Genomic DNA, 24,060 nt, shown 5'->3' on the forward strand with positions numbered 1-24,060 from the left:
CGTGATCTTCTCTGAGTCAGGATGCCTAACGGGGGAGGGGGCCTGCTGACCTGCCCGGAAGAAGAGGCCACGTCACCGCGGCACCTGCTGAGCAGCAAATGGCTTTATTGGGGGGGGGGGGGGGGACAGCGACTTGCCCACCCTCGTGGCCCCGGCCCTCCCTTGCTGTGTGGGCCTGGGGGCTCCCCTCGGGCAGGGGGCTCCTTAGGGCCCCATCTCGGAGGTTCGGTTCGGGCCGGCAAGGCCGGTATTGCGTGTAGGGGCAGCGCTGCCACGGGAGCCTCAGGCGAACTTCACCAGGCGGCCCAGAGTCTCCGCAGCTTTCACGCGCACCGCGGGGGCCGGGTCCTTGAGCAGGAGCTGGAGCGCTGGGGGACAGGGAGCCGCTGCTGGGGGCTCCTCTGCGGCCCCCTGAGAACTGAACGTCCGAGCCTGCGGTCCCGCCCACACCCCGCTAGCAGCTGCGGCTAAGGCTGAGCCCCCCTTTCTTGGCGCGCTGAGCCTGGGGGCCAGGACCCCGAGGCTCACACCCCACCCTGTGCGTGGGGGCCGCCCGCCCACCGCCCTCCTAAGACAGGCCTCTGCCGGGAGGGCTCAGGAGCCAACGGAAAGATAGTTTTTCCTTTTTTAGTGTTTTTTAAGCTCTTTTGGAACAGTTAAGAAGTTTCCGTGAATTACTAGAGACGATGAGGTCACCAGTGACAGGGAAAAAATCCTTGAAATCCAGGAAAATCACTTAGTCCCCCCTGGTGCCCACAGGGTCAGCGCGGCCCAGCGCGCCGTGGGGGGCGGGGCCCAGGGCTGGGGCTCACCCGCCAGGAGCTGTTCCAGGTCCACCTGCGGCCGGCGCTCAGCCTCCACGTGCAGCGCCAGGAACCCTGCGGGGCGGGGGTGGGGCCGGGGTCAGGGCCCGCGCCGTGGGGAGCGGGAGGGGGGGCCCAGGGCAGCCTCACCTGTGAGCATGGGGGCCGCGGCACGGATGTCCTCCCAGCTGCTCTTGAAGTAGAACAGGCTGGTGCTCAGCAGGCGGCCCAGCAGGTCGGGGAAGTGGTGCATCTGCAGGAGGCCCTCAGTCAGGCCCCGCCCCCACCCCGCCGCCCCGCCCCCCCCCCGCCCCCCTGCCCCTCACCAGGTGCTTGCAGGTGGTGTTGAGGAACTCTCCGAAGTGCAGGCCCCGGCCCTCCTGCAGGTGCTTCTGGAAGATGGCTGCCAGCTCCTCACACTCCAGGTTGGGGCCGCACATGCGCAAAGCGAACCTGCAGGCCTGCAGGGCACAGGCCGAGCCCTGAGTCCCTGAGCCCCTGAGTGAGTCCGGCCCGGCCTGCCCATACCCTCTGGCTACTCACAGCAGCCACTGGGGGCTGGGGGTCCTGCAGGTGCAGCAGCAGGGGCGCGAGCCCGCCAACAAGCTGCTCCAGGAAGACGTCCTCGCACTCCCCCTGGCAGGCTTTGTTGAGGTGCCCGAAGAGGCGGATGGACGCAGAACGGAACTCCACCTTTTCCTGGGGCGGGGTGGCGGGCGGCAGGTGTCACCCTATGGGGCCCTCCCCAGAGCTGCCCATCCGTCGACCCCGGGGCCCGGCCCTGAGCGTGCAGTGGTGGTGGTGACACGGCTCGCGGGGCCCGGAGAGGAAGGGGCAGGAGCCAGGCTGGCATGGCCAGGGGCGGGGCTGGCGGGGCCTACACTGTCGAAGAAGGGCCGGATGCGGATGGCAACGTGCAGCAGCACCGAGCGCAGGTCCCAGGCCTCCACCAGGTCCAGCAGCCTCGCGAGGCCCACCATGGCCTCCAGGGCCACCAGGCTGTGCGGGTCATCACCGTCGTCCAGCCCACCAATCATGGCCGTCAGGAGTTGGGGGCCGTGGGCCCGTACCTGGGGATGCCACACACACCTGTGTGCCCAGGTCATGCTGTGGAATGGCCCAGCCCCCCACCCTCCCGGTGCCATCTCCACGCCCATGCCCACCGCCTGCACCGCGCCCACCTGGGTCTCCTCACTGGCTGCAGCTCTGCCGTCTCTCTCCCGCGGACAGGGCCCCAGAGGGCTGGCCAGCCCCTCACCTTATCCGGGGAGCCCGAGGCAACGTTGGCCAGGCCCCGGAGCGCCAGTCTCCGCACACGGGCACACGTGTCCTTCTGCCGCGCCAGCAGGTTGTCCAGCAGGGACTCCAGGAGCATCAGGTCGTTCGCCGTGTTGCTGCTAAGCAGCTGGGGGCAGAGGCGCTCTGACCGCCCCGCCCCCTCCCCACCGCTGCACTGGGCAGCCCTCCCAGTCGCGGGTCACTTTGAGGAGGGGACGTGGCGAAGGCCAGCTGAGGCCTGTATGCCAAGCCTGGGCTCCTGGCCTCCCCGGAACTCCTGACCCAGCCCCACCCTGGCCCCTGCTGCCATGGCCTGGGGCAGGTTTTCCAGGGGGTGGCCTGAGCCTGCCTGTCGGGGAGGGGTCCCTGCTGTCCCTATTCGTGATCCAGAGCACGTGGCTCCTACCTCGGCCAGGAAGGCTGTGGAGCTGACCCTCTGCATCTCGTACACGCTGCTCTGTGTGGCGAAGAGCGCCTTCATCATCAGGGGCAGCCGGGGGCCCGCGAACTTGGCCATGGCGCTGGGAAGGAGGCTACACTGGGCAGGGCTGGGGCCTCAGGCCTCCCCCGAGCACGTCCCGCTCCCACGTGGGCCTGGGGGCACTTCTGCCTCCCAGCCTGCACTGTCTGCGCCCTCCAGCCCGTGAGCCCCCCACCTGGCTGCCGGGCCCTGCACGTCCTCCCCCTCCAGACGCGCCCCTCCCAGCCCGCCGCGCCTAGAGACCACAGCTGCCTTCACGGCCACCCCGCTGCCCCCACGCACCAGCTCCTCATGCTGGGCCCCCTCCCAGGCGCCACTGGGGGCCCCCGGATGGTACCTGAACAGTACCTGGCTTGTTAGAGCCCAGCCAGCACCAGAACTGGGGTGCGCGGGCCGGGCTTGCTCACCTGGCCAGCCGGGTGACCCCTTCCTCGTGCCCGGCCGAGGTCCTGAGCAGCTGCCAGCCCCCCTCCAGTTCCATGCGCTGCACCACGTCATCGTTGCCGCCTCGGAGAAGCACGGCCTGCAGCGCATCCACTGCGGAGCTGCGGAGACACGGGTGCGGCTGGCAGGGCTCCCAGCTCAGGCCACACACCTGTGCTGCTGGCAGACATGCCCTGGGGCTACCCAGCCTGCTCCCTACCAGCAGGATCCTGTGGGGCGCAGGCTCTGGGCTCTCCCCTCCCCCTCATCTGGGCACCACTGTGGACCCTCTGGTCTCAGGCAGACTGCTCCTGTCTCCCCAGCCCCCATGAGGGGCAGCTGGGGGCTCTGCAGGTAGTGTCCCCTAGGCCCCCTGGAGCAGGCAAGGCCCTCAGGTTAATTTTAGGGTGACAATCAGCTGTTTTCACCTGCCTTAAAGACCTTCATTTAATTTAAAAAAAAAAAAAAAAAGGTGAAAAAGAAAATGGAGAAAACCCTTCATAAAAATGAACTCAAAAGGCAGCTCAGAGCCTGACTCCTGCCTGGGCCAGGCAGCCCCGTCTGCCACGCCCAGCTGGCCCTCTCTCTCGTGGGAGGGGCCCAAGGAGGCAGAAACCAGCCGGGATTGCGCGTCCGCCCCCCTCATTTGATGAACCCTCCCCCAGCTCAGGCAGAGGGTGCAGGGCTGCCAGTGAGCAGGCAGCAGGGGCAGGACCCCACAGACAGGACTGGGGACAGCAGGGCTGGCCCAACACGGACCTGGCAGAAACTCACACCACGACCTGCGGCCCGGAGAGACAGCACGTCAGGGTCCCCAGGGCCGCACAGGGAGGGCCTTAGGGCCGCGGCCCCCAGCCCCATGCTGACCCCCTCTCTCCTGACATCGACCACCTCACGTGTCAGGGCCTGTGTGGGCCCTCAGACGTGAGTGCGTGTCAACGTAGACGCCGTCCCCGGGGCTCCTGGCCCAAGGGCACGTGCCCGCCTCCAGGGCAGTGCGCTGGACCGTCCTCGGGGCGGTCAGGCGTCAGCTGCACGGGGTCTTCCTGTGACCTCGACGGCTCAGCCGCTGGGGTGCAGGGGCAGCCAGGGGCCTAGGCGCTTGGAGCGTGAGGGCCAGGTCTCGCCAGCTGCGCAGTACAGGCCTCACGTCCGGGGAGGGGCGGGGGTGGCTGTGGGGGAGTCTGACGCACTTTTGGAGGCCCCGTGGCTGGGCCTGGTCCAGGGGTCCCGGCAGCCCGGGGAGCAGATGCTGGTAGACTCCTCCGAGCCCGCCATACGCACACAACCCGCTGCCCCCACCTGGGCCCAGCTCCAGCCTCATGGTCGTCCCGGGGTGCAATGAGGGCTGTGGGGGTGCCCTTGGTGGGGGCGGGGAGGGATCTGGTGTCCACCGACAGCTGGACAGGCTCCCCGGCTGTGCGTCCACAGACTATACCCAGCTGGGTCCCCACCCCAGGGAAGATACTGGAAGGTGGCTCCCACTGTCCCAGGAGCTCTGCAATCCCAGCAGAGGCCCAGACACGGGGGCGGGGGGGGGGGCCCTGGATGTGGGGCGCCCACACCAACTGCAGGCACAGAAAACCATTCCAGCCACGCGGTCACCGGGCAGATGCCCACGGTGCCTGCCAAGGAGTCCCGCACGGTGTGGGCAGGGCCGGGCCACAGCTAGGGCCCAGCAGGTCTGCCCCTGGCTCCACACCCTGCTCCAGGGTCTCAAGGCCCAGAAGAGGTACCCCCTGGCTACAGCGAACGGGCAGTGGTGAGGGGCAGGTCTGGCCGAGGAGCAGGTCGACAGTTCAGATGAGGTGCCTCCCCTGCCTGTTCGACAATTCAGATGAGGTGCCTCCCCTGCCTGTTCACCCTACTGCCCAGACTTTCTGGGGGTGTGGCGTTTGCAAGGGTCTGACTTGCTGACTAATGGCCTCCGTCAGAGCCAAGGCCTGTGCCTGGCACTGCACGCATCCTGGCTCAGGGGTGGCCCCCCCAGAACCCCTCTTTGGGCCATGGGGCTGTAGGCCCCACAGCTCAGACCACGGTGCTGGAGCCCGTGTGCTGGGCCCGGGGTTGCTTGGGCCGTGTCCGCTGGGCCATTCACATTTCCACCCGGTCTGCACAGTCAGGCCAGGCCTCCTGACACACAGCCTTCGCTGGAGTGGACGTGTTAGTTCTGCGGTGGGGCAGCCCTGCAGTGGGGCGGGGAGAGCTGACTCTGTCCCTCGTGTGTCCCCAGCCAGACACTGGGGAAGGGTGGGGAGGCGGCCAGGCTGACAGTTACTCAGGCTCCGGTGGCCCCGGGGCGTCAGCTTCCTCTGCTCATCCTGTGGCCCCAGACAGCTGTTTGGAGCCCCGAAGAGCCACCAGGGGGACCAGGAATGTCCCCAGGAGCTGAAACAGCTCCACCCCGCCGTCCCCAGGCTCCTGCCCCAGGACCCAGGGCCCCAAACCCCAACGAGAGGCAAGGGGAAGGTGCCTGCACAGGCCAGTGGCACCAGGGGCCTGGCTCTGAGCCAACCCGGCATCACCCGTGTGGCAGCTGGGCCCTCCCCAACAGGGCTGGGAGCCGGGGCCAACCCAGGTGAGAGGCCGCTCAGGGGAGGCAGGGAGGCTGCTGCAGAGTTTCTGTCCGAAGGTGGGGGGCCCCAGTCAAGTGTAGGAAGAGCCAGAAGTTGGAGCTGAAGACTGAGGTCGCAAACACAGAGCGGGCTCGCGCACACCCTGCCATGCCCAAGCGTCCCTCACACTCTGCCCTCCCAAAGAAGGCGCAGTTCACGACCCATCTGATGTCCCCAGGAAGCCCCGCCCCGACTGTCCCCATCCCTCCCGCAGCCCAGGGAAGCTGCACCCCCAGCAGGGACAGCAGCCCACAGACGAGGGTGCCAGGGGCGCAAGGTGGGGCCCGCTTACCTGCAGGGTTCGAGGCTCCGTGAGGCCAGGCCTGAGCTGGCGCTCTTCCTCTCCTTGGCCTGCAGGTTCCTGGGCAGCTGGACACCCACGGTGCAGCTGACCCGCAGCAGCAGTGCCGCGAACAGCTGGGGGTAGAGCTCCAGCACCGCCGGCCCAGATGCCGGGGCAGACGCAACCTCGTACAGCGCACAGGTGGCCTGGGGACAGTGCCACCTCAGCCTCAGTCCTCCCCGCCCCACGCCAGGTCTAATGAGGCCGGCCACGGCGAAGGCTGGACCCTGCACCCCAGGACCCAAGCTAGCCTGAAGCCCCACTTCCTTAGCAGGTACCCCGTGTCCCCAGAAGTCTTGGGCCCTGGGAGCAGCAGGAGGCGGGCCCTCGGGGGCAGGAGGCGGGCCCGGGGCAGTGTGGCCGCGGGGGGACGGGCTCCCAGCATTTGCTCTCGGTGCCTTAGCAGGAGGGGGAGGAAACTCTCATGTGGAAACGCTGCCAAGCTGGGTTTATTCTTTTTCTGCAGGGTGAAACAGAGGGCGCTCCCTCGGGGACCGACACCTGCGGGGCCTTTACGAGCCTGGGCTCCAAGCTCGCCTGCTCCGGTGCCCCAGTCAGCTGCCAGGTGCCTGCGGGGTGCCACCCAGGCCCCCCCCCAGGGGCCCTCCCGCAGCGGCCACGCGGCCCCTTACCAGCCTCCTGGACCAGCAGCGGGGAGGGGGGATGGGGGAGGGGCCAGGCGTGCCGCCCCAGAGCTCACTCACCGCAAGGGGCAGCAGGGTGGCCACGCGGTCGGGTGCGCTGCTCAGCAGGAAGGCCCGGCTCTCCTTGAACGGCACGTCCCCGCTCATCTTCTCCAGGAGCAGCCCCAGGACCTGTGTGGCGAGGCCGGGCTCCACGGCCAGCGCCCTCCACAGGGTGCAGGTGTGGCTGGAGTGGGGCAGGAGGACGGTCACGCCGAGGCCACTGCCGGCCCCTGTCGTGCCCAGCAGCCTCAGCTCCAGCCAGGCCACGAGCGGCACCCTGACCTCAGACCCGAACTCACCCCTTCCTCTGACCCAGTGGCCTGCAGTCAGGCGGCCCAGGGGTGAGCAGAGCTGGCAAGAAAGGGCAGATCATCTCCCTGGTACAGGGGCAGGGAGAGGAGGCGTCCCCGGAGCTGCCAGAGCAGACACTGGACTTCCTTGGAGGGGGGCAGCGCCACCCCAGGCCTCGGGGGCGCCTACAAGTCACTTTTCCCGCACTGAGCAGCACGTGGCCAAGGCAGGCAGGCATGTGAGTGAGGTCAGGCGGAGGCTGCAGGAGGCCCGAGCAGCCTGCAGACCCCGGGTGCTCAGACACACGGGAGGCGGCTGTGCGTCACGTTTACGGAGAGAAGTGACATACTCCAGATATCTAACTGGACTCGGAAATTCTAAAAATAGAGCACATTTGGAAGCCAACCAACAGCCCTTTAGAAATGAGACACAGGGACTTCCCTGGCGGTCCAGTGGTCAAGACTCTGCGCTCCCAATGCAGGGGGCCCGGGTTCGAACCCTGATCGGGGGACTAGATCCTACACGCTACGCGGTGTGGCCAAAAAGAAAAAAAAAAAAAAATTGAGACACCTAACCCTGCACTCAGTGACATATTTGGCACCAGCCTGGATACAGCAGGAGAGAGAAACAGTGAACTGGAAGATAAATGGAGGGAGTTACCCAGAACCCAGCAGAGAACAATCACAGCGGAAATTCAGAAACAGACACGTAGGGGGTGGGGCGAAAAGGTCTGGCAGACATTCGAGAGAGTGTCTGAAGAGGTGGGCTGAAAACCAGTCAGAGCTGATGACAGACACCAACTCACAGGTTCAGGAAGCCCGGTAGCCACCTGGCAGGACAAGGAATGGACACCCATGCCCCCCACCCCCCAAAGGTGCAGAGCGCCATAGACAAGGGGCACCTGGTGTGTGTCCCTCACGACCTCGGCACTACCTGGACTCACAGGAGCCAGAAAAGGACATGTCCTCTTACTCAGACTCAAAGAAAGCACGTGCCCAGCTCGAGTCCCAAACTCTGGCAAATAACCTCCGAGAAGGACAGCTGAATAAATGCACGTTCAGACGCACGGAAGTGGGGCTTGTCGCCCCCAGGAGCCGCACGGGGCTCTGGGGGGTGCGCTCCAGCGGGAGGGCGCCAGGGCCCCTTGCCGCCCAGTCTCTGCACACCAGGCAGCTCTGCTGTGATGCGGCGACGGCAGCCACGGGCACGGACAAGGAAACGAAGGTGTGCTCGCTCCCGGAACGCCACCCCGGACATGGACGTTCCGGTTGCATGTGACTTTCCGGACATGAAATATAATTCTTTGGACTTTTCCCCAACCGTTTACAAGTGTAAAGCCCATCGTTGGCTCAGAGGCAGCGGGTGGTGGGCAGATTGGGCCCTGGCCGCACTGTGCTCACCCTGCCCTGACGACCCCGCTCCTATGAACACGCAAAGCACTGGCACAGCAGGAGAGGAGGGACAGCAGCACCCTGCACCCCGAGGACAGCAAAAGAAGCAGGAGAAAGTCTAGAGGGCTCCACTGACGCCATGTTCAAGGTCAGGCAAAACACACTTCTGGCAACAGCAGTCAGACAGCGGCGACCTTTCAGGGAGTTTCGACCGAGCAGGCACGGAGCCTAGTAGAGGCTGGATGCCTGCCCCGTCTCCCGCTGCGCGCGGCTGAGGCCCCCCCCAAGGGCCTGTGGCAGTGTGCGTGCTCCTCTGCGTGAGCCGCACCCACGAAAGGCAGGGACGCAGAGCTGAGGGGCGGGTGTGTGGGCAGACACACTGCCTGCACAGAGCAGCCATGACGATGACGGGCAGGGCAGGGGGCCGCCCCTGCAGAGGCCTGCACTGCCCAGGGACGCTGTGCCCACGCGGTCGTTCTCAGGGCCACCGCTGGAGAACACAGAGTGTGCAACTTCCAGACTCATTGAGTGGAAGATGAAATTGTAAAAAGGACCCTGTCAATCTAAAAAGGACAATGAAGACGATAAAGAAAAAAGACCAAGAGAAGACACAAAATATTACAGTGGGTTTAACCCCAACTACCTCAGCAACCAAGAGCGTCTATTTACCCTGGAAAAGGAACACACCTAAACTGCGAGGGCAAAGAAAGGCTGACAGTGACGGGCCGGGAGAGGTGACAGCGGCAGACGCTGACAGGCGTGACCTGGGGAGAAGCCACACACGTTGGAACCGGGGGCCCAGAGCGGCGCCGGCATCTAAGTGAGAGCAGAGCAGGCAGCGCGAGCCCACGTCTTGACGGCAGGTGCAGGCGCGTCCGGCCACCCGGGCCGTGGCCACGGGGAAGGGCTGTGCTGCCTCCCCGCACAGGGGCCTCCAGGAGGCCACGGGTGCCGGCCTCCACCCACGCCGTGGACAGCAAACCAAGGCAGGAGCAGCGGGCCCTGAGCTCTGGAAGCACTGGGACCACAGCAACGGCCACCCGGAGGCCTCGGAGCGGGAGGGGAGGGACCCCAGGGACTGTGGTCCACAGACGGGGCCGGGCACAGGCCCTGGCGCGGAGAAGTCCTGCCCTGAGAGCCCGAGGCTGGCGACTTGAGGGTCACCGATGGGAGCTCGGGGACCGGGGTGCGAGTGGGGGGCGGGTCAGAGCTCCCATACTTCGCCCCGCCCCTGGCAACCACGAATCCCCCCTTCCTGGCTCAAGGAGGGGGCCTGGCCCCAGGGGTCTGCTCACAGATGATGGTGGACGCCCTCCAGAGAACCAACCCTGAGGACTGGCCAGCACAGCCCATGAGAGTGAGCCTGTCTCTACCCAGTCCAGGGCCGGGGTCTCCAGGCTCCCATGCAGAGGGGCTGGGGCCCGTGAACACCACACCAGGGTGGGAGTGACCCCGGAATGTGGAGCCCAGGTGGCTGGAGCCCCGTCCGCCCCCGCAGGCTAGTGGGCACCACGTACCTGTCAAAGGGGAGGGGGCTGCCCAGAAGGCTGGACACCACGGCGGCGTGGTGCCGGGCCGCCAGGACGTACACGCTGTGCTGTGCGGCCTGCAGGACGTGCTCCCCGTGGGTCTCCTGCAGCTTGGAGCGCAGCACACTCACGATCTCGGGCACCTGCGGGCGAGGAAGCCGCGGTTAGGCCTACGGCGGGGACACGCCCACACCAGGGGCCAGTCCCCCGTGGCCAGGGTGCAGGGGCCCCGGGGAGGCTGGCTGGCCAAGGGGAGGGGCGGGAAGTCCTGTGAGATCAGAGCTCCCTGCTGCCGGCGCCCGACGGAGAGCTGGAGCCCAGAGCCCTCGGGGCCAAGGGAGCCAATCCCACATTCCACACGGGAAGCGACGGGGACCCAAGAGGGGCCTGCCGGGAGGAGGCACTGAGACACACACAGGCGTGTGCAGGGCAGAGCGGGATGGGAAGGCCCCGGGGTGAGTGCTGAGGCTGACGGGGTGACCCAGCCTGTCCCTGGAGGCAGGACACACACGGGCTGCGCTGCCCCACCCACCTCCCGTGCAGCCCTGTGCCCAGACTGAGGCCACAGCTGGGCCGGGAGAGGGCCGGCAGCCCCAGGCAGGCTTCATGGGCTGCAGCTGCTGCAGAGGCCACAGACGGGCACCCAGGGCACGGTCGCCAACGTGGGCCCCGCGCCACGGGGGTGCTGCCCACGACGGTCTGGGCTGCGCAGCTGGGAAGCACCCTGGTGCAAGGTGAAAGCTGATGACAGAGCACTGGACACGGCCCCAGGGACATGGTCCCCGGGACGGGCAGCTGGCAGTCCGTGGGCTCCGCCAACCCTGGGCTCCTGGGCAGGGCTGGCTGAGGAACCTGCCCGGGGACCTGGGCCGCAGGAGCAGTGGGAAGGGACCGGCGCGGGGGCACGGGGCGTGGTCCTCGGCAGGGGAGGCGGCGATGTGTGTCCAGTGCTGCCTGGGCTGGGCCTCAGGGAGGGGCACTGCCGCCGCCATTTCTCAAAGGACTTGTAAGCGTAACGAGGCTGTTTTCTTTTTATGACCTCGAGTCCAGAAGGTCGATAACCCCACTCACAGGCATCCGCACCTCCTTCTAAGGACCTGAACCTCTTTGCTTTGCCCCCGCCCGCCTGCCCAGACCCTCGGCCGGCCCAGCTGCGTCTCCCTGACAAGACAGGCCGCCGCACTAAGTAGCCTCCCCGTGTTCCTGCCTGGGGACCTGGGCGGGAAAGTGGTGCTTTAGTGGAGCAGCCTTCACAGCCGCTGGGCCGGTGCCACCCGCTAGCTGTGGGCACAGCGACGTTCGCAGACAGATGTGCTGGGACCTTCCAGTCCATGGCTGCCACTGAAACAGGCCAGCCCGTCTCTGGGGCGAGGGGCACGGCTCCTCTCCAGTCTCCCGGGCTCTTTCTTGGCCACAAGGGGCACTGGTCGCCTGAAGATGTGCAGGCCTGGCGGACTCAGGCAGTTGTGCGGTTCCTGCGCAGACGCAGGTGAGAGTGGCCTCCCTGCAGAAGCCTGTCCCTGTCGCCCCAGGTTCTCGAGTATTGGAATATAGTTGCCCGTAGATATGCTTCACGGTATGTCGAACCTCTTATGTATATGCTCCCCTTTCTCACTTTGCTTTCTTGGACGTTGGTTCTCCTTCTGTGGCTTGTCTTGGCAGAGCGTCATTCCTAATTGTTTCACTGGGCTTATCCATCTTCTTCTCTAATGTCGTCTTTGCTGTTGCATGTTCTTCTCAGCGGCTGTACCCGCTGGCGCCTGTGAGCAGATCTGCTTCCTGCGAACCGTGATGGCAGCGCCCGGGCCGCTCAGGCGTGGCGGGCTCTGGGGCTGCATCGGCACCGGGTTCTCGGCTTCCCAGGACTGGTGAGCAGGGGCCGCACCCTAGGCCTGCAGGGCTGCTCCCGCGCCTCTTGGTGGCAAGCCCCGCGGGGGCCCTTTAACCTCCCCTCACACCTGGTCTAGGCCGTTTCCTCGCAACAGCCTCACGGAGCTCTAACTGTGCACCACAGACTTCGCGCATTTAAGTGTACAAGTCAGTGGTTTTCGTATACTCACAGGGTTGTGCAGCCGTCAATTTTAGAGTATTTCTATCACCCGAAAAGAAACCTCATTTCCACCAGCAGTCACTCCCCAGTTCCCCCGCCCCACCCCTGGCAACCACGAATCCACTTCCCGTGTCTGGATTTGCCTCTTCTGAACATTTCAGAGAAATGGAATCACACTCTATGGGGCCTTTTGTGACCAGTTTCTTTCACTTTGCGAAGTGTTTTCCAGGCTCCTCCGCGCTGCGGCAGGAATCAGCCCGTCACTCCTTCCTGCCGCTGAGCAGTGTTTTGCTGAACGGACAGATCCAGCTACTAACTGATGGGCGTCTGCGTTGTTGCCGTGGTTGGGCTGCCAGGCGCGTGTCGGTACAGGTTCCCATGGGCATGGGCCCACCTCTCTCGGGTACACGCCTAGCAGTGGAACTGCTGGGTTGGGCGGCGCTTCTGTGTTTAACGCCTGCCGGGCTTCTCTGCAGCAGCGGCTTCACTTCCCATGCCCGCTGTTTATTAAGAGGAGTCTGTTCTTTCCCGGCATGTCCGTCCCGCCCTCCACCTGACCAGCCTGGCTTGCTGGAGGAGGGGCTCAGCCCGGTCACGGGTCACCTGCTAGGACCACTTTTTCTGATTTAGTGTCAGAGAAACTCAAAGTCCAACAGTGTCCAGGTGTCTCTAGGGGGTCCCCCTGCCAGGCTCTCAGGGCAGGAAAGAAAACGGTGGCCCCACGGCCCCCATGGGTACTGATACCAGTGACCATGCCACATGAGACAGAGGTGGCACGTCGCAGACAGGCTGAAGGTTTAAGTCAGGAACATAGCACCCGGGGTGGGTGTGCTGAGTGTGTCTGGGAGCCTGAGCCAGGAGGAGACAGCCCAGCAGCTCCCTCAGAGGCCAGGAGCAGGCTTGGTGTGTTGGGCCCAAGGAGAGGCACCTGGATTTATCAAGGACGGGTGGGACCCGAAACTATTAAGGAATTCCTAGAAGAAAACAGGGGGAAATCTTCAGGACATTAGGTTTGGCAATGATTTCTTGGATGTGACGCCCAAAGCACAGGCAACAAAAGCAAACACAGGCATGTGGAACTATATCAAACTTTAAAACTTTTATGCATCAAAGGACACAGTCATGAGTGTGAAAAGACAACCTATGGAATGGGAAAAATATCTGCAAATCATATATCCGATAATGGGTCAATATCCAGAATATGTAAAGAACTCCTACAATTCAACAACAACAGAAACTCAAATAATCTGATTTAAAAATGGGCAAAGGACGCAAACTTCTCCAAAGGAGACATACAAATGGCCAACAAGCATATCAAAAGACGCTCAACAACACTAATTACGTGGGACGTGCAAATCAAAATCAACATGACACACCACCTCACGCCCATCAGGGTGGCGGCTATCAAACCAACAGGTATTTAAAGGAAACTGTGATTAGAGAAACAGAATACAAGTTAACATAGAGACACTTGATATACAAAAATATTAAATGAAAGAATATTACCAATATTAATAATTATAGAGGTCTGTTCATTTCCTCTTTTAGCTAATTAAAATAATATGCCGTATTGTACTTCTGAGGCTTAGGAGAAAATGTCCATTCCTGAAGAACTTTCGTTATGTAAAAAAAAAAATATATATATATATACATATAAAACATTAAAAAAAAGAAAACAGGTATTAACAAGTGCTGGTGAGGATGTGGAGAAACTGGAACCCCTGTGTGCTGCTGGTGGGGATGTAAACTGGTGCAGCCACTAAGGAAAACAGTACGGCAGTTCCTCAAAACATTCAAAATAGAACTACCCTATGATCCTGCAAATCCACTTCTGGGTATTTACCCAAAAGAAAACAGGATCTTGAAGGGATATGTATTACACCCACGTTCATAGCAGCATCATTCACAGTAGCCAAGAGGCGAAAGCGGCCCAAGTGTCCATCCACAGATGAACAAGCAGACAAAATGTGCCGTGTGTACACACACACCAGGACCACCGGTGGCCACTGCCTGCGGCCTGGTCTGTCCCCTCCCCCCACACAGAGCCACCAGGGCACCGCTCTACCACTCCAGCCTGACCCAGAAGCCCCACTGAGTGCAAAATAAGATCCAAACCTTGGCCCATCAAACCCCGACGAGGACTCACAGCCGTGCCCTGTGCCGCCCTCCTCCTCCCCCAGCCCGCTTCCACTCCCAGGAGGAGTGCACCACGATGGCACGCTCCCCTCCCGGCGCCGCGCCGCGCACTGCGGCCCCTCCCCCGCTCCCTGGGATCCACGCAGTACAGGCCCTGCACCCAGAATATACAAAGTGCGTCTGCAAATCAACAAGCAAAGCACAGACAAGCCAGAAGAAAGATGGGCAAGGCTGGTGTCCTCACAGCAGACGACGTCTGAACAGCCAGGAAGTGTGCCAAAGTGTGCCACTGCATAAGCCGCCAGAGAAACGCGAACAAAACCCAACCAGGAAGCCGTTACACACCCACCAGAAGGGACAGAAACGGCGTCGGCAGGGGCGTGGCGTGCGGGAGCTGAACGGCCCGGAGCGCCATCTGACAGCCCTGGGACAGCTGCACGGGGGCCTCTCCTGCAGGCCCCAGTCGCTCTCCTGGGTGTGTCTCCAACCAAAATGTACCCTCAGGTCCAACGGACCCGCGCTCTGGCAGCACTCTCGGTGCTCAGACTGGGAACTGCCCAAGCGCTCACGGAGGTGGGTGGGTGTGTGACGTTGCCCTCACGGCGGGGAGGAGCAACGCTCGGGCCAGGCCGGGAGACGCGCCGTCTCACAGGCTACCGCCATGTGGGGCAGACGTGAGGCCCCTCTACATGAGGTGCGTGCCGAGGCATGCTCTGTGCTGCAGAGCGTCTGCTGGGGTATAAGGGACTCTGGAGTGGGTAGCACCTCTGCTCCTGCCTGTGCGAGCCCCCAAGGCCAGGCACTTAGGACAAACCCCCTTTCCTGCTGCTATGCTTCACTTTAATGGGGAGCTTAACTCTCCCTCTAGGCACATGGGACCCCACCTGCCAGGCCACTGGCTCTCCAGGATTCAAAGACACGCGTTCTAGAAATCCCCTGATCCTTGGAGCCTGCCTCAGACCTACACCTACGAGGACCTGGGCACGTCTGTCATGGTGGCTGCCGATGCATGTCTGGGAACTATGTGGACAGCCACGTGAGCTCACGGCCAGAAGGACTCAGAGGCAATGGGCAGGGCAGCACCTGAGTGTCCCGGGCACCTCTGCTCTGGGCCAGACCCACCGTGGAACCCTTTGTGCAGGCACCTGGGGACCCTCTGGACCTGCGTCTCCACCAGCAATGTGAGCAGGGAGCTCAGCCAGTGCTGGCTCGGCGCCAAGTGATAGCCCCTAGCACTGACATTTCCCTCTCGATTGCCTTTTCTACCCTTAAGTTCTCAGCAGTTACTTTCACTTAATTCTGTCTTCAAAGAGAAGAGAAAGATTTGTCCAAATCAGGCCCACAGGGAAAAGGAGCTGAGCACTGAGGGCCAAACCTCCACAGAGCACGGGTTGGGGGTGAGGGAGTGGGGTGGGGCGCCCCAAGTTACCCAGCACCGCCCACCCACACTCTTGGCCTGTCCCAGACAAGACCACGCCCACACCTGGCCCCTGACGAGCCACGCCCCGGCCACGCCCCTTCCCGCCCCCGCCCATCTGAGCCCCAGCCGCGCCCAGGCCCACCTTCTCCAGGAGCACGTGGCCCCGCTCCTTCAGCAGGCAGTTGACGATCACTGTAGCGGCTCGGGAACAGTTCTGGTCGGGGTCTCCCAGGCCCTCAAACAGCGTTAGCAAGAGGCTGATGAGCTGATCTGGCGGGAGGCGCTTGCCAATAATCTAGGAGGACAGTTGCGTCAGGAAGACTTGAGAGCACAGCGTCAGCACACCTTCCAGGCGTAACATCCCAGGGGCTCGAGTTTCCGTTTCCGGGGAAGGGCTGACAAATCTCCGCCTCTCAAATCCCTCCTCCAGCCTTTCCCACCCTCATACAAGCCCTGTACGCCTTCGGGAGCTCCTGCCAGTGCAAGGGTGGGGTGGCCCATGCACGGGAGCCCCCATCCCCAGACTGAAGCCTGGCCAGGTCCCGGAGGCAGCCTCCAGGGCCTCCAGGCCCAGGCCCCTGGAAGGGGGGTCCCCGGGCAGCTGCAGGGCCCAGGTCAGTGTGCCCTCCCTGAGGCTCCTCCTGACCAGTGGGGTGGGCTGGGAGTGGCCCTGGTGGTGCAGCCTCTCTAGAACTCTCTAGAATGCAGAGAGTCAAGGGTAGATGGTGGCATGTTCCATCCTGGACCGCCCGGCCACCAAGACTCTATGGACCTTCAGCTCCCCCTGCAGCCCCTGTCCTTCCCTCCACATAAAAGAGAGCAACCAGAAGTTAAAGCAGATGAACTTTGTACAAAGAAGAAATAAAAGTGGTTGAATATCCATGAAGTCTGATCCCAAACATAGAGTTCCGCTGTGCCTGGACTCGCCCAGGGCGGGGCCTCTGCTTCCCAGTGTCTGAGCCCACAACCCCCCCCCCCCCGCCCCGCCCCAGACAAAGGGCCCTGTTGACCCCCTTCCCTTCCTTCTTTGGCTGGAGAGAAAGGCTCCTGACCCCTGAGGGCCATTTCCAGTCACCAAATGGAACAACAGCACCGCCCTGGCTTGGGGGCTCACGGGGTGGGCTAGGGGCAGCTTTCTCAACCCTCTGGAGCCAGAGCTGAGCTCCTGCCCACACCCTCCCCGCTGGGCCTCGGAGGGAGGGGGGACCCCAGCAAGCACAAGAGGGGGCGGGAGGTGGTGCTGGACACCGAACTCTCTGAGTGAGACCCGTCCGCGTGCCCGGCCCGGCACCCGTGGAGCCCGTGCACGAGAGGAGCTGCCGCAGAGGCCCCCTGGGCCCCGACGGTGCGGCCCCTCCTTCCCTCGCAGAGGCCCTGGCAGGTACCTGGGCTACGCTGTGGCAGGTGTGGAAGAGGATGGCGGGGTCAGGGTGCTCCAGGCCGTCCTTGAGGGTGAGGAGCTGCTCAACCACATCGTCCTGATAATCGCGGGAGAAGCCTGCAGAGGCGGGAGGGAGCGCAGGGCTGGGTGGAGGCCTCCCCTGGCCTCCAGAGGCCCAGACTCTGCTCCCTCACCACACCCCCTGCACCTCTGCCCAGCCAGGGGCTCACCCTCGTAGCCCAGCTGGAGGTAGAGCAGGGAGTAGACACAGCTCACAGCCTCCTGGCGGGTGGCAGGCCATAGGTCCGCGCACCGTGGGGAGAAGAGGCCGAGGAGGAGGCCCAGGTTGTGGAAGGGCACCAGGGCCTGGAGAGGCAGATGTGCGGGTGCTGGAGGGGCACGGGGGCAGAGGTCCAGAGATGGGGGCTGGAGCTCAGGAGATGCTGCGGTGGGCAGGTGCCACCCACACCCAGATTCGGGCAGGGGTGTGAGCAGCAGGGCAGCCCCTGTCCACCCCTGTGGCCAGCAGGGCCCCTGTCAAGCTCCTCCTCCTGCACGGCGAGCCCCACCCCCCAAGTGCGGGTCCCTAAGAGGGGAGGAGGGCCGGGCGAGTAGGTGTGTGCAGGCAGAGGGACGGTCGGGCTCTGCTGCCTCGGCAGACACATGGGACGCCCCCGCCCCAGAAGGCAAGCCCCCCGTCAGGTAAGGGGGCTGCTGCGTGAGACCCCTCTCCTCCTAACTGGGTCCTGGTCCCACCTTTCAGAGCCTTTCCTGCTCTCCTCAAATACTAAGCCTTCCCGACCCTGCTCTTAGCAAAGGGCCTTGCTTCCTATGCCCTGGACCTGGGGACATCACCTTCCGCCCCTGCCATCACACAGCCCTCGGCCTTCCCGGCCCCACAGCCCTGCTGTCAGCCCCCCACACGAGAGGCCTCCCCAGGGAAGCAGCACGCCCCGCCCCCGCCCTGCACGGGCTCCTAAGGACGTGCAGGGCTCCCAGGCTGCTGCTCTCCCAGAAGTCACCAGAGGGGACCTGCGCAAGGCGGGGAGGCTGGAGCGCTGGACAGAGGACCCCCCAGCTGCTGTTCTCTTAGAGAGGGCAGAGCTCTGTCTCATCACAAACAAACATGAACTCTGGTTGGACCAGGGTTACATGAAAAACAGGCCACAGGGGAACCTGGGTGGGAAAAGCCGTCTAAGCGAGCAAACAGACAGATGCTTCTGGAACACGACGAAAAAGAAATACTGCCAACCAAATCAAGCATCGTGCTTAAGAGTGAGACCGTAAAGGCTTGGGGCTGCCGCCAGCTTTCATCTTCCTGCTAACGGCAGCACGGACTAACATGCATCAACATCGGGGGAGAAAGGCCAAAGTCGCGGCATTTGTAAACTATGATGACTGTATCTGAGGAGCACAGAGAACTAATCAAAAATTCACTAGAAACAACAACAGGATCTTATAAACTAGCCAGTTCCTAAATACCCAATAATCCATAGTTTTCCTGCCTACCAGCAATCAGCAAATTATTAAATACAGTGGAAGAAAAAGTTACGCTGACAACGGCAACAGAACCTGCGACCCAGAACCTGCTTCTGAGGGGCCCAGGGGGACCTGGATGGAAAGGCCCATTATTAAAAGATGTTACTGCTCAACACACGAAAATGTGGGGTGCGTGCCCCCATAAAGCCGCGCTGGGAGCATTTGAGGACTGCGTCCGATCTACCCTAAAACCACCTGATTAATGGCCTTGAGAGAACCGTGAAGTTCTGAAAACGTGGAAAGGAGCTGCTTACTCTTAGCAAATATTAAAACGCAGAATAACCGCGCGGTTCTTGGACCAAGCTCCTTCTCCCCCACTCCAACCACCGAACAATACTTGCCTTTTCTGCAGCATTTCGTGGGTTCACGTCCCCCTCCCTTTGCCCAAACTGCTGCTTCTGCCGCGAACGCCCTCCTTCTCTCCTTTCACACCCAGGTCCCCATCACCCGTTCCCTCCTCCGGGGAGCACGTCAGGCGCCAGTCCCAGCCCATGATCCCGCTCCCAAGGACGAGGGTGCCCATCAGATCGACACCGGGCGGCCAGCCCTGAGGACAGTTCCTGGCCCTCATGGCTCTCCGTCCACGGCTCAGGAAGAGGACGGTGGCACTCGCTGGGACGCGGGATGAGCCCAGGCAGCAGCTGGGCGAAGGGCAGAGAGCGTGCTGGCATTCAGAGACGCAAGGGCCCCGGGCAGTTGTCCCCAAGCCGAGGGGCCAGGAATGGGGACAGGGCAAGGGAGTGGCCCTGCGGGTCACCACCTGGCACTCACGCTGATGTGCAGGTGTTTCAGGAAGTGCTGCAGCAGGCAGGCGCTCAGGCCAAGTGCCCGCACCCGCTCGTGGCCCCTCGGGGACTTGATCCATGGGCTCAGGTGCTGGGGAAGAGGGGGCTTCATATAGGTGCCCTGCCTACAGCCACCCTTCTGGGGGGGGGGGGCCAGAGTGCCAGGTCAGAGCAAGCCCCCTGTGCAGTGCCCCCGCCCCGTCACTCCGTCCTGCTGGCCTGGCTCACGGCCACGGCCACCCAGAGCAAGCCAGGCATACAGAGGGACAGGGTGTTCCTAGGAGTGGGTCGGCCCTGCCCCAGCCCACCGCAGTGCTGCAAAGGGCAGGAAGCCATGCCGCGATGGCCCCAGAAGGCCAGGAGGGCATGTCCGGGGCACCTCAGGGTCTCTCCATCCCAGCACCATGTGATGGGGGGCGGGGAGAACCAGCTCGGGGCCCCCATCTGGGTCGGGAACTGCACCCATCTGCATACCTGCCCAGGCAGGAGGGGGTCCCCCCGCCGCTCACAGAACCCCCCCCACCTCCTTGCATAGCACACCGCACGGCCCCACGGCACCCCCGCCCCGGGGAAGCGCACACCCACCGCACACCTCCACCATGACCTGCAGGCCCTGGGGGGTCATGTTTCGCTGAAGGAGGCTTGTCAGTAAGTCCTTGAGGGCCTGCATGGTGTCCAGGTACAGTGGCTGGAACGAGAGAAGCGGCCGGTCCCGCCGTGATCCTGCCACCCGCGCACGGGCACCCATGCGGCCAGGGCCATGCTCATACCTCCTGGTGGCCATCCACCCCCTCGGGCTCAGGCAGCACGGCCATAATGCTGTGCAGGCAGCTGTGGATCAGGTCCGCCTGCGCCTGCCCCTCCAGCGCCGGCTCCAGGGAGCTGAGCCTCGAGTTAAGGGCCCAGCACTCACGCAGCGGGGCCCCCCGGCCGGGCCCCCCAGCCCCCGGAGGAAAGGATACGCCAGGTAAGTGCAGGCGAGCATGGCCTTCTTCCGCATGGGCGTCCTCAGGGAGTCCGAGGGCTCGGCCTTGATGAACTCCTGGGGGAGCAGCCGCAGGATGGCCCTTGGCCACAGCGCTGGCTTGCCTCGCAGTCAGCTGCCGCCCCTCACCCGCTGGGGAACTCAGGCCCCTCCCCAGGCCCCGCCGGCGCTCACCATCATCTGTGCCACCAGCTCCGGCTTCCTCAGGAGCTGGAAGGAGCTGCCGTGGGAGCTGCTGCGGACGGCCTGGCTGGCCATGCAAACGCTCTGCGCGAGGCACAGCCTCAGGCCCAGGTCCTGCGGGGACACTGGGCTGCAGGAAGGCACCAAGGCCCGAGGCAGCAGCCGCTCCCTCTAGGCCCATGGGGCTGAGCCAGGATGGGGGCTGCCCACAGCAGCGAGACCAGACCACCGGCCCGCTCTTTCCGCCAAAGCCAGAAACGCTCCCCTCCACTCTGGGGCTCTTGGCCAGCCCCCCACGTGGGCCACGGGGGGTCTGTGAGGGAACCCGGGGCCCTCGGCTGTCTGCCCGGCCTGGGCCTGGGGGGCCCCGGGTCACGGCCCCGGGCAGACGCCGTAGGCAGATGCCCACTCCATCCACCAGTGGGGTGGCTGGAGGTGCTCCCAAGGTGGAGGGGAAGCCTGCTGCCCAAGAAGAGCCCCGGCAGAGGGGGGCTGCCCCCCACTCAGTCAGAGCGACCACTCTCAGCACAGCCCCACCACCCGGCCGACTGCAGGAGACCCGGGGTGGAGGGTCTGCCCTTTAAGGGGAGACCCAGCCGCTCCAGAGGGGGCTTCCAGGTTAGTGCCGGAGAGTCCAGAGGGAAACACGTTAGTGAGGCCAGAGGCCACTGTCACTTGCTGCAGAACGCACCCCTCCCCGGCGCTGCCAAGAGGGCAGCCGTGGGCGTCAGGGAGCAGAGCCAGGAGAGGGGCTGCGGCCGAGGCCCCGCGCCCCGCCTGCGAGCCCTCACCTCCCCCTCCTTCCCACCCACCGTCCGGGGCCCGGGCCAGAGAAGGAGCTCCTGGGCCCCCATTCTGCTCCGAGGCGGTGGGGACAGGCCCCGGAGGGATGTCCCGAATGCTCTGCCCTTGGACTGGGACCAGGGAGCCCCAGTGAGCACTCCTGGCTGCTGCCCCGGCAGCTCACGGCCCAGCCCGGAGGAGAGAGGAAAGCAGAGCCCCCGCTCCACTCCTGCACACTGTACCTTGGTCTCTACCTTTATCCCCAGAACCTGAACGACAGAGGTGACATGAGTTAGCGCGTGAGGCCCCAGTGGCGGCACCCCTCCCTCTCTCCCTCCCCGCGCCACGGCCGGGCACCCACCTTGGTACTGAAGCACTGGGACATGTTCCGGAAGATGTCCGACTCCACCCTGGCCAGCAGCAGCTCGCGGGGGGCCCGCGCTGCCACGTGCCCATAACACAGGATCAGCGCGCTCTTCACTTTCTCCACCTCGTTCTCACTCCGATCCTGAGAGGCCGGAGGAATCAGCGGGGCTGTGACACAGTCACGCCCCCCAGCAGCAGCCCAGCACTCCAACCCCACGTGCGCGGGAAGAAGGGCACAACTGGTTGGGAGGAAGGCGCCACCCCACCCAGAGAGCCCCAAGGTCAGGAACAGCAGGACAGGATAGGACTGGGCAGGCTCGGGCCTGGTGGGGACCAAGGTGGGAGGGGCACGCAGGAGGAAGAGCTGGGGGGCTGAGAGCAACGGAAGGGCCAGAGGTGGGGTCCCTGCCTTCGCTTGGGGGCTGCCCAGGAGCCCCCCTCCGTCCTCAGGGCCTGTTCACACTACACAGCCCTGAGACTCTGTCACTGGCTGACCCAGGCACAGGGAGACTGAAAGCCTAGGGACAACGGCTGGGGTGGAGGCCCACAGCGGGGGTCCAGCCCCCAATGGGGCTTCAGCGAGCACACAGCCTCCACTGGCCACCAGGGGGCAGAAGACGCACAGGTAGGCGGTGGGACAGGAAGGTGGCCGCCCCCATCCCTGCTGCCCAGAGCCCCTCTCATTGCCCCAGTCACCAGCTGGGAGGGAGCCCTCATCCGCCAGCCCCGCTCACGACCGGATGCCAGCTCCCTGACCCACCCCCAACGTGCGAGGCACCGAAGCCCAGGAAGCGCCAGGACCAACCCTCCACCCCACAGAACCTCAAAATGCAGGGTACCACGGCTAAGACAAAATCACAGGCCAGGCCCACCCCAGACCTCCCCTTCAGCTGTCAGCCTGACCTTTGTACCTTAAAAATGTTGAAAATGCCGGCGGATTTTCTGAACACATCTGACTTTACAAAGTCCTCCAGCTGGGCCAGGGTGTCATCCAGGTGGGAGCTGGCACAGATCCCAAAGCAACAGGCAAGGCCCTGGGGAGGTACACAGGTGCACTCACGCCTGGGCAAGGTCGGGGACGGAGAGGAGTACACATGCACGCGCACACCATCGGCGCATCTGTGCACACCACACACACACACACAGGTACACACGCTGGCTACACGTCCGAGAGGACAGAGAGTGGCCACTGCCAGCAAGCCTGTGGGCACCCGGGCTTCCCGTGGGGAGGGGCGCCACCTCACGCTCGCTCTCCTCCTGGTATCTGGCGGTTTCCAGCAGCTCCTGTAGATGCTTTCTCACCACCTCCTTACTTGAAGCAGCACCCAGCGTAGTTCCTATGCATTTATACAGGAAGTTCTGCAGCGAAGCCAGAGAACAGGGTTGTGCCTGGCTCCCCAGTGGAGGGATGCCCAGCACTACCAAAGCGCTGCCCCTGACAGAGTGCGCATGCCAGCAGACGTGGGACCCACGACACTGATCGCCGCGAGGACCGGATGAGCTCTGGGCAGCGTCTGAGGAGCAGGAGGTGGGTGCGGAGCCCCTGCGTCTCCCAGCCGTCAGCCACTACGAGGAGGCTCCCAGGCCTTCCCGTCCAGCCTCTGCCAGGACCACAGGGGCCACCAGAGGCAGGCGCAGGGAGCAAGTGACGGCACCAAGGAGCAGGAGCTGAGGGCCACGCCCACAGCAGCCCGCGGGTTGCCCTCCACCCCCACCCCCACCCCCGCACCTTCTCCAGGGGCGTTCCCCCCTCCCCCTGCACCTTCTCCAGGGGCGTCCCGTTGTAGCTGGGCAGTTGCTTGCACATCTCCAGGCTCAGCTGGCAAATCCACGTGTTGTCAGACACAACAGCTAGAGTGTCGCGAAGGAACTGTGGGCAGGAGCTCTAGCAGTGAGGGACCGGAGCTCGGCCTTTCACTGCGCTGGCTGGGGAGGGACCCAATGCCTGGCGGTGTCCCAGGCAGGGACCTCAGGGTCCTGTGCCATGGCTCTGAAGGGCTGTGGATCACTTTCGAGCCCAGACAAAACAAATTCTGGGGGGTCAGACACGCACCACACAGGGGCACAGACAGCTCTGAGCCAAGCAGGGGAGAGGAGAGAAGGCTCCAGTGGCCAGAGCAGCTCAAAGCCCCTGTAATTTGACTCCATCACAGCAGGGTGACAATCTGTGAGGTCAGTAGGCAGGACTCCCCCCAAGAGACACCCACCTGTCCCTCTGCCCCTCCCCCAGCCACACCATTAGGCCAAGGCAAACATCACAGCCCTGGGAAGGTACAGTTCCCCTAGCGTGGCTGCCCCAAGCTCTCCCCGCCCAGGCCAGAAAAGGCCCCTGGGTCCAATCCCCGTCCAGGCCAGAAAGGGCCCCTGGGTCCAAGACAGGCTACGCTCCCACCTCCTCTCCCTTCTCTCACCATCAGCAGCTTCTCCTCCCATTCCTTCCGCGACAGGGTTTCCTCCGTATATCCTGAAACGACCAGCCATTCACTCAGCCCAGCAGACAGACCCATGCTCACAGGCAGGAGTGCAGTGCTCAGAGCACCGCCCCCAGCCTGGCCCCATCAATGCTAGCACAGAGGAAGAAAGGGCTGCGCC

At 63.8% G+C, this 24,060-nt stretch overlaps 1 protein-coding gene across 3 annotated transcripts in view; it reads right to left on the reverse strand.

Moving 5' to 3' along the window:
• Positions 1 to 112: 112 nt before the first annotated feature.
• The window catches only part of MROH1 (maestro heat like repeat family member 1), a 66,820-nt gene continuing 42,872 nt past the window's right edge, over positions 113 to 24,060 (reverse strand). Inside the window, exons 18-43 of one of the 3 annotated variants that reach the window (XM_089898428.1) lie at positions 23,880 to 23,932; positions 23,231 to 23,338; positions 22,708 to 22,827; positions 22,380 to 22,502; positions 21,464 to 21,610; positions 21,345 to 21,371; positions 20,311 to 20,433; positions 20,114 to 20,193; positions 19,922 to 20,033; positions 19,744 to 19,839; positions 19,138 to 19,242; positions 17,058 to 17,193; positions 16,832 to 16,944; positions 15,589 to 15,741; positions 9,829 to 9,983; positions 6,648 to 6,813; positions 5,893 to 6,089; positions 2,970 to 3,107; positions 2,488 to 2,602; positions 1,985 to 2,208; positions 1,685 to 1,892; positions 1,347 to 1,502; positions 1,130 to 1,264; positions 954 to 1,056; positions 813 to 878; positions 113 to 401 (exon numbers count right to left, since the gene is read on the reverse strand). In XM_089898428.1, coding sequence (XP_089754554.1) covers positions 283 to 401; positions 813 to 878; positions 954 to 1,056; positions 1,130 to 1,264; positions 1,347 to 1,502; positions 1,685 to 1,892; positions 1,985 to 2,208; positions 2,488 to 2,602; positions 2,970 to 3,107; positions 5,893 to 6,089; positions 6,648 to 6,813; positions 9,829 to 9,983; positions 15,589 to 15,741; positions 16,832 to 16,944; positions 17,058 to 17,193; positions 19,138 to 19,242; positions 19,744 to 19,839; positions 19,922 to 20,033; positions 20,114 to 20,193; positions 20,311 to 20,433; positions 21,345 to 21,371; positions 21,464 to 21,610; positions 22,380 to 22,502; positions 22,708 to 22,827; positions 23,231 to 23,338; positions 23,880 to 23,932 — 3,278 coding nt within the window. In that variant the 3' untranslated portion in view covers positions 113 to 282. The remainder of the gene's footprint in view (positions 402 to 812; positions 879 to 953; positions 1,057 to 1,129; positions 1,265 to 1,346; positions 1,503 to 1,684; positions 1,893 to 1,984; positions 2,209 to 2,487; positions 2,603 to 2,969; positions 3,108 to 5,892; positions 6,090 to 6,647; positions 6,814 to 9,828; positions 9,984 to 15,588; positions 15,742 to 16,831; positions 16,945 to 17,057; positions 17,194 to 19,137; positions 19,243 to 19,743; positions 19,840 to 19,921; positions 20,034 to 20,113; positions 20,194 to 20,310; positions 20,434 to 21,344; positions 21,372 to 21,463; positions 21,611 to 22,379; positions 22,503 to 22,707; positions 22,828 to 23,230; positions 23,339 to 23,879; positions 23,933 to 24,060) is intronic. The other 2 variants (XM_022555282.3, XM_089898429.1) reach the window with 2 other exon arrangements.

Source organism: Delphinapterus leucas, chromosome 17 (genome assembly GCF_059928025.1).
Source record: "Delphinapterus leucas isolate spDelLeu-1000000601 "Yukka" chromosome 17, BTC_Dleu_Yukka2, whole genome shotgun sequence".
Lineage (NCBI taxonomy): Eukaryota > Metazoa > Chordata > Mammalia > Artiodactyla > Monodontidae > Delphinapterus > Delphinapterus leucas.